Source organism: Aethalodelphis obliquidens, unplaced genomic scaffold, assembly GCF_003676395.1.
Source record: "Aethalodelphis obliquidens isolate GAN/ISIS:26980383/991018 unplaced genomic scaffold, ASM367639v1 scaffold103, whole genome shotgun sequence".
In the NCBI taxonomy this organism is placed as follows: Eukaryota; Metazoa; Chordata; class Mammalia; order Artiodactyla; family Delphinidae; genus Aethalodelphis; species Aethalodelphis obliquidens.
In genome coordinates, this window is record NW_020838047.1 from 1,201,456 (window position 1) to 1,209,758 (window position 8,303).

Here is an 8,303-nt window from a genome sequence, read left to right on the forward strand (position 1 = left end):
CATTTTGCAAAGGATAGTCTCAGCAGTGCTTTTTTTTTTTTTTTTTTGCGGTACGCGGGCCTCTCACTGTTGTGGCCTCTCCCGTTGCGGAGCACAGGCTCTGGACGCGCAGGCTCAGCGGCCATGGCTCACGGGCCCAGCCACTCCGCGGCATGTGGGATCCTCCTGGACCGGGGCACGAACCCGTGTCCCCTGCACCGGCAGGCGGGCTCTCAACCACTGCGCCACCAGGGAAGCCCAATACATTGCTTTTAAAAATGTGTTTTCAATAGATAACACAAACATGTACAAAATTCAAAAGTACAAAAAGGCATAGAGTGAAAAGTGAGTCTTCTCTAGCCATTCAGTTCCTTCCTCAGAGGCAACCAACCACAGTCAGCTAGTTCTCTCTGTATTTCATATATAAGTATATATATATATACTGTCGACTGAAAAAAAAGCACAACCTAAAAATTGAGAATTAGGTTTTATTTGGCAGACTTTCTGATGGCTTAAGCCTGGGAGGCAGCCTCTCAGACAGCTCCGAGGGGTTGCTCCCAAGAGGTAAGGGGGAGCCAGGATGTAGAGGAGTTGTTGCAACAAAGGCCAGGTAATCGGAACATCAAAAGATGACTGTTAATTAAAGAAAACCAGACATCTCAAGTTAAGGAATTTAGCGCTTTTCTATATATGGGAAGATGCAAGAGTCTGGGCTCACTGAAATCATTCCTTTGATCTGCACCTCAGCTCTCTGGGGCCAGTGTCGTGTGCTTTCCTATCTGTCCCATCCTGAGTCCCCTCAGGGCTCACCGTTGGGGGCAGCTGTAGTGGCTTGATGGCTGCAACAGCCTTTGTTTACTTTTTTTTTTGGCGCCGAGGCTTGTGGGATCTCAGTCCCCAGACCAGGGATTGAACCCATGCCCCCTGCAGTGGAAGCACAGAGTCCTAACCACTGGACCACCACTTTGTTTACTGATATGGCAGGCAGCGTTTTTCATTCACAATACATATTTTTAAGAAAACACAAATTGATCATACTATTCACAATGTTCTGTACCTTGCTTTACTCATAGAACAATCTATTCTGGAGTTGATTCCATATAGAGAACTGCTTCACTTTTTAAAATAACAGCTCTATGGAAATATAACTCACGTACCTCATCATTCACCCATGTAAAATGTCCAATTCAGTGGGTTTAGTGTAGTCACAGAATTGTTCCATCATCACCCTGATACATTTGAGAACATCGTATTTTCATCATCCCAAAAGAAACCCTGTAGCCGTGAGCATTCACTCCCCATTTCCCTCCAGTCTCCCCAGCGTTTAGCACCCACTCATCTACTTTCTGTCCCTGTCATACGAAGTGTGGTCTTTCGTGACTGCTTCGCTATTTTTAATGGCTGAGTTAAAAGACAATAATGTCTGTTTTATGGGTGCACTGTAATTCATTTAACCTGTGCCTCTCATTGGGCACTTCGGTTGTTTCTGATCTTTTGCTGGTCCGACTAGTAATGCAGTGACAGTACTTGTAAGTGATTTATTTTGCAAATGTGTGAGTATATATATGAGTGTCGTCTTGGGACTGAACCTGCCAGGGCTCAAAGGGTACGTGCCCTTAACATCTGGACAGATGGTACAGCAGTCATGTGTTTCTACAGGGCACCCTGAGTGTTTTGCGCCCTCTCCTCCCTTCTTTTAGTTGCAAAGCTTTTATGTTTACTCCTGGGACAAAGTCTTGCTGGCAGATGCTGGCAGAGGCTTGCAGGTGCTGTTGTGTGCTGTTCAGTGTGGTGTTGATTTTTTACACAGCTTCCCTGTACACTTTCACAAGCGTAATATTAGAACATACACATTTGTTCTGGTTAAAATCTTGGTCTGGATTTTGGCAACAGCCTTGTTTTATCTCCCTAAAAAAGGGTCTTGGATTATTTTAATTCCTTCTAGGTCCTAGGAACTTATATCAGAGAATGGACATCTAAGCAGAGAGCCATATTAGACAGTGCACATCCCACAATTGGTAGTACTGGTGTCTAAAACTGGCTAAAGTCCTGGCGTCTTATTTAAATATGAGCTCTCTACTGTATATCAAAATATTCAAAACTAAAATAGTGATCAAGTCATATGGAAGTGAGATGCTGTTTATTTATACTCTATAGGTAGCCAAAAATGGGTCAAGGAAGTGCATTTCCTTGGGAGCTGACCAAATATAAGCTCTCACTGGACGAGAACCACACACTTGCTTTTCTGAGAAAGGGTATCCTGTTCCTAAAGAGCTCCTACCTCTCAGAAGTGTACTGAGCGTGCCATCACCGATGTGGGACTGCAGCAGCCGTGTCCTGTTCTGTTGGCCGAGCGCCTGGTGCTCAGTTACCTCTCCGGCTTAAGGAGTGACAGCTTTGCAGCCCGCCGAAGCCTCTGACTCCCATAGGTGATCCACAGTGACGCCATCTGTGGGCAGTGGCACCAACTGGGAGTTTGTAATTTTTATAACCCAGCTTGAAAGGTGTTGTAAATATATATGTAGTAAAGTGAAATTTCCAGAGCTTTATAAATAAAGTGGGAGAATGCTATGGGAGAGCATCCTCTGGGGCCGAGAAGAGATCATAAATTGGGAAACAACACAAGCACAGAAACGGGTGTGTGCAGTGTTTACAAACGACTAATATCTCTGCTCAGGTCCCACGAGATTTGGTAGAGAGTCTAGGAGACTTTATATGCAGTGCCCTGGTTGTGGATATATTTATAATTCAGGATCATGTAATTCATGAGCTGTAGCATAAAATGATAGTGAAATTTGGTAGAGCCTGGACTACTTTATCACTAGAGACAAGCTTCATGTTTTTCTTGGATTTCTGATAAATTAGGGGACGATATATATGAATTTGAAGAAGCTGCAGATAGAGTTTTAGTTTTAGTAAAACCGCTCTGCGTGAGACTAGTGGTGGATACATGATGAGATGCATTCGTCGGAACATAGACCTGTCCAACCCAAAGGGCTTCCCCTGGGGTAAACCATGACTTCACTTAATAGCGTATGAGTGTTGGTTCACCAGATGCAGTGTGCTAAGGCAGGGTGTTAATAATTGGGGGGTGCAGGGGGAAGGCAGTGTTTTATGAGGTATGTGGGGACTCCCTCCACTTTCTGATCAGTTTTTTTGTAAACCTAAGGCTGCTCTAAAAAATAAAGTCTATTAATTTAAGAGGAAAAAAAAAGCTGCTGACAGTGACAGGACGGTGCTTGCGTTTGGGACAGGTTCCTGCTCTCTGTATCCGACATCATGGTCCGGGAGGAGAAGCCAGCGTTGGGGACGGCTTCTCTCCCTCTCAGCCTGGCCTCCGCCCGCCACTGCACTTTTAGGCTTTCAACTCAGAGTCCAGCGCTGGCCGGCAGCTGTGCTGTGAGGCCTGTCCGTCCAGCTGTCCGTTCCCAGTGGGAGAGGCCCTGGAACTCCCCCTGTGAAATGACGCCCTGATCCTCCACTCGGTGGGAGCAGTCGAGGGAGAGCCGGCCCGCGGGGTGGGGGCCTGAGCAGCCTGACGCTGTGCTGGACCCGCGGGCTCCGCTCTCTCCTCGACAGATCTGAGCCCTCACGGACATGAGTCCAGGCCGTGGTGTCGGACGAGGCCTGTCTCCTGTCAGAAGCACGCGTGTGTCAGTCTGTCTGCCACGGTGGCTGGCTCCCGTGGCTGGCTCTGGAGGACCGGGTCTGTCCCACGGCCGCATCTCTGTGGCAGAGGCCTGCCTTATCGCCGTTTCACTGCCTGAATCTCCCTTCCTGTCTGCAGTCTGCCTTCCCGCATCTCGCGCCCTGTTCCAGATCTGCCTTTTTCCCAGGGTGAAAACACTTCTGGTGTCCTCTCACAGACCGTTGTGGCCTTACATTCCCCCAGAAGCTGGGCACCTCAGTTCCCTTCAGCACAGCCTGAGTAACAACCCGGATGAGCATCCACCGGTGCTTGCTGAACAGGAGCTCTTCCAGCCACGCGGCTGCAGTGTAAGAACTGGGGGCCTTTGAGGGGAAATACGATGACCCGTGAAGAGGCATACCTTCATCCTGGAGTCGTAGCTATGTAGAGCTGAAGTCTGCCATTCTCAGTCTACTGCCCCTGTTTTACGAGACAGGAGCAGCCTGCAGTTTAGATGGTGCGTGCTGCCCAGCTGTTAGCTTGCAGAGTACAGCAGAGCGAGGGACGGAAGCTAGTGGGGGGTGTCCTCACCCAATGCCCTGCTTGCCACGAAATGCCACCTCTGAGAAGACGTCAGCAGAGCCACCTAGAAGTTGAGCTAACCGGTAGTCATGAGGTCTTTCCTGCAGCGCGTTTTTACCGTAGTTTATTAAGGTCTGTTTTGTTTTTTAAGATTAAAATGCATCATTGATTTTCTGCCGAGGGTTGAGAGTTAGTGGGGAAATATTTTATGCCAATTTTGCTAGAATTCAAAACAACCTTAGAGTAAATAATTGTATCATGAACTCTTTGAGAAGATGACCTGGATATTTAAATGTTAGAGTCGTGATTTATTCAGTCGACGTTGTAGGCATGTGAAGTGCGTTCTCTTCCTGATTCACTTTCTGAGGCACCTTTGACCCTGAAGTGTGTCCAGAGGCTTCGGATCCGGGAGCCCTGCGACCCTGCTTGTTGGGTAGCCGCAGCCCGTGCAGTACTGGGATCTTCCTGTAGGTGGAGCTCCGCTCACAGCGCACTCATGACGCGGTTTCATCACAGCTGTACTTTGCCTTCTTTTTTTAAGTCTAAATGATGAGTAGCGTACAGAATACTGATTATAGAAGTTAGTGGTAATATGTATTCATATGTATCAGACTAATCTCACAAGATTTCCTTAATATGCAGTTCTTCTGTGCTATGAACCATTTAGAACTGGTACTCCATATATCATGTCACTTTAACTACAGCTCTTGCTACTTGAGAACATGTTCTCTGCAAACCTTATTGCACACAGCACTGCCGTGTTAACTTTAAAATTTTTCTGTGTATACTTGCATCAGGATTGGATAATTCCATTAGGTTTTTTTTCTTATAGGAACATTGGAAATACTGGTCTTTCTAATCATCAGCTATCTTAGATATAGCACATGAAACTAATTTTTGTCAGAACTGCCAAATCAGGTCATGTGACCATGTTTGTGATGCTTTCCTTCCCTCTACTCCCCCACTCCACCCCTAATCAAGTGAAAATTAATCACTTGTGTGGTTCTTTGTGTTCACCTCTATCAGGATATTCACCCACGTTCCTTTTATTATAATTAGGGGTGCAAGTGAGTGTTTCCTCCCTAGGTTACAGGTTCCTTAAGGAATGGAATTTTTATTCATGTTTATATCTATCCAATCATATTGTGCTACGAGTTGGGTCAAATATTTTAGTGTTCAGTAAATGTTCATTGGGTTAAATTGAATAAAAATTGAGTACTTGGGTACTGATTGCTAGCAAAACTCTGTATTTCCTAAACAAGGTTTATTAATCATCTCAAATTTTCAGCAGCGAATTTATTTTTTTTGAAATTGAGCAAGTGTCTTAGTGTCTGCCCTTTTCAACTAAATGAGCAAACATTTCTCTTTCAGGATTTGTTCATACAGATATGACGAAAGACTTGAAAGAAGAACATTTAAAGAAAAACATCCCTCTTGGGAGGTTTGGAGACCCCATTGATGTGGCCCATGCAGTCGTGTTTCTTTTAGAGTCTCCGTACATTACAGGGCACGTCCTGGTGGTGGACGGAGGCTTGCAGCTCACCATGTAGCCGACTGATACAGATATTATTAGAGTCAAGGGCACACACTGTTACACCTGCATTCGCTAATCAAAGCTACTGATGCTACAAATGTTGATTTCCATCTTTATGTGAATGTGTCTGTAGAGGACAGTATGTGACCAGCCGTGCTTTCTAAATGACACGTACCTTCGAGGCTGCAGCAGTGTTACTGTGTAGTCGCCCCTCAGTACCCACAGGGATCTGCCCTAGGAGCCCCAGAGTCTTCAGATGCTCCGGTCCCTTACATACCGCAGCCTGCATAGTATTTGTATATAACCTATGTATACTTTAAATCATCTTTAGATTATGCATAATACCTAACACAGTGTCAATGCTGTGTAAATAATTGAAGTACAGTGGAAATGCAGTGTATTTTTGGAATTTGTGGAATTTTTTTTTTTAATATTTTCTATCCGTGATTGGTTGAATATGGATGTGGAAGTCATGGATGCAGAGGGCTGACTGTATAGGCATTTTGCAAGTGATATAAACAGATGTTATCTTAATTTATACATTTTGTGGCAAAAGTGGGAAAAATTATGTGGTCTAATTGTCATTAGTTGTTTCGTGGTATCAGGCTGAATACTCCAGAAGTTAACCCTGGAGGCCATTGCCAAAGTAAGAGTATTTACAGGGCATGGGTAGCTGTCAATACCTTAGCAGCCCTGCTGGAGTTAAACATTGTATCCCTTTTTCCCCTCGGACAGTCATTTGATTTACAGGTTGAAAATGAATGTGGAGTTTGGTTTCTTTGAGCTCCTCCTTGAGCCACCGGGCACAATAAACTGCAAGTGCAGGTGTGGACGGTTGACCCATCCTGTGGAAATTCTCAAAGATAGTGAGAGTTAACCCTTACTGTTTTAATACCTGGTACAGTTGTGAGCTGAATAGATCTCATCAACTTAGGAAGTGGAAGTGTTTTGTTTTTTGTTTTGTTTTTTTAAATCCACAAAAACAGTTTAGCAGGCTACTTAAAAACAGCAATAATAATATTCTTGCCTGACATTTTAGAAAACTAATAATTATGAACAACCATAAATAAGTAAATGTGCAGTAACAGTGAGTTAAATGTCTTTACAAGGAACAGGTTAAGCATTAGTCTTAAAAGAAGATGTTTGCCTGAGATTAGAGATGAATACACAAACTGAGTGAAAACATCAGATGACGTCTATTTTGCGTTGAACTGTTTTGTGGGGAATACTGTGATCATTTTAAATGTCACTGGATTCATGTTGATTTTTATAATTTGTCATTTTAAAATGTTTTAAATATTTATTGCACCTTAAACAGCAATCTTTTTACAGTTTTATTGGAGCCGAAATGATTTTATGTAAACAGATTTAATTTTGTATTGAAAGTCAGTGCAAACGTATTAATAGGATATATTAAATAAATGCAGAGTAATAAAAGTAAAATACCAAAGTTAAATCTGTGTTCCAAATCAAGATTCCTGATTCCTTAAAATTCTTTTGCACTGATCTTCAAAATAGCCTTCTTTACTTCGAGAAGTCTGTTTAGGACGTGAGCAAGCCAGTTAAGTGTAAGTTACTATTGTAACCGGACGGTCTGCTCACCGCAGACACGGCGGTGCACAGACCGCGCTCAGGCGTGCACAGTGCCCGGCACTCGCAGGGAAGCAGCGGTCGGGGCGGTGTCCGGCGTCCTGCGCACGGAGCACGCGCTTCTCCAGCGCCGCCTGCCCGCAGGCCTTGCTGGGCGGCCACGGGCCAGCGCCCTTCTCAGACTCCCGTGCTCCAGACCCCATGGGGCCTCCTCGGCTGGTGGTCGGCAAGGAAGCAGGTGTCACTGGAACGAATGGCGCTGAGGTGTGGCTTACGGATGGATTTAACCTTCAATTGTGTATATTCACACGTCAAGACATGACCCCTTTTGAAGCATCCACCCTCTCCCGCCCACATCGAACTTCTGTAAGGTGGAGCGAGGCCTTAAACAGGTGCAGCCAGCCGCCCCCGCCCCGCAGGTGACGTCTCCATCAGCTCCCACCGCCTGGGTGGGACGTGTTTCGTGCTCTCATCCTGGCGCTGAAATGGGTTGCCAGCTGTTGCTCATATTCAGAGATTCAAGAACTTCAGCGAATTCTTAACAAGATAACTCAGCTGCAGCTCTTATATGGCTCTTAGGAGCCTGCAATCCAGTCTTTTGAGTACTTGTTAGGAAGTGGTTTATGGTTAAAGCCAGTGTTAACATGTTTGCATGGGACGTTTTTAAATTTGTGCTTTTCATATTTTTTTCATATTCAGTTTTTTAAAAAATAAATATTTATTTTTGGCTGCATTGAGTCTTTGTTGTTATTCGTGGGCTTTCTCTAGTTGCAGCAAGCGGGGCTACTCTTCGTTGTGGTGCGCGGGCTTCTCATTGCAGTGGCTTCTCGTTGCAGAGCACGGGCTCTAGGCGCCTGGGCTTCAGTAGTTGTGGCACGAGGGCTCAGTAGTTGTGGCTCGCGGGCTCTAGAGCACAGGCTCAGTAGTTGCGGTGCACGGGCTTAGTTCCTCCGTGGCATGTGGGATCTTCCTGGACCAGGGCTCGAACCC

The 8,303-nt window shown here is 45.3% G+C and overlaps 1 protein-coding gene across 2 annotated transcripts in view; it reads left to right on the forward strand.

The window, feature by feature from the left end:
* The window catches only part of CBR4 (carbonyl reductase 4), a 19,333-nt gene extending 11,287 nt beyond the window's left edge, over nt 1-8,046 (forward strand). For both annotated transcript variants that reach the window (XM_027096538.1, XM_027096539.1), the window contains exon 5: nt 5,561-8,046. In XM_027096538.1, coding sequence (XP_026952339.1) covers nt 5,561-5,739 — 179 coding nt within the window. In that variant the 3' untranslated portion in view covers nt 5,740-8,046. The remainder of the gene's footprint in view (nt 1-5,560) is intronic.
* Nucleotides 8,047-8,303: the final 257 nt, after the last annotated feature.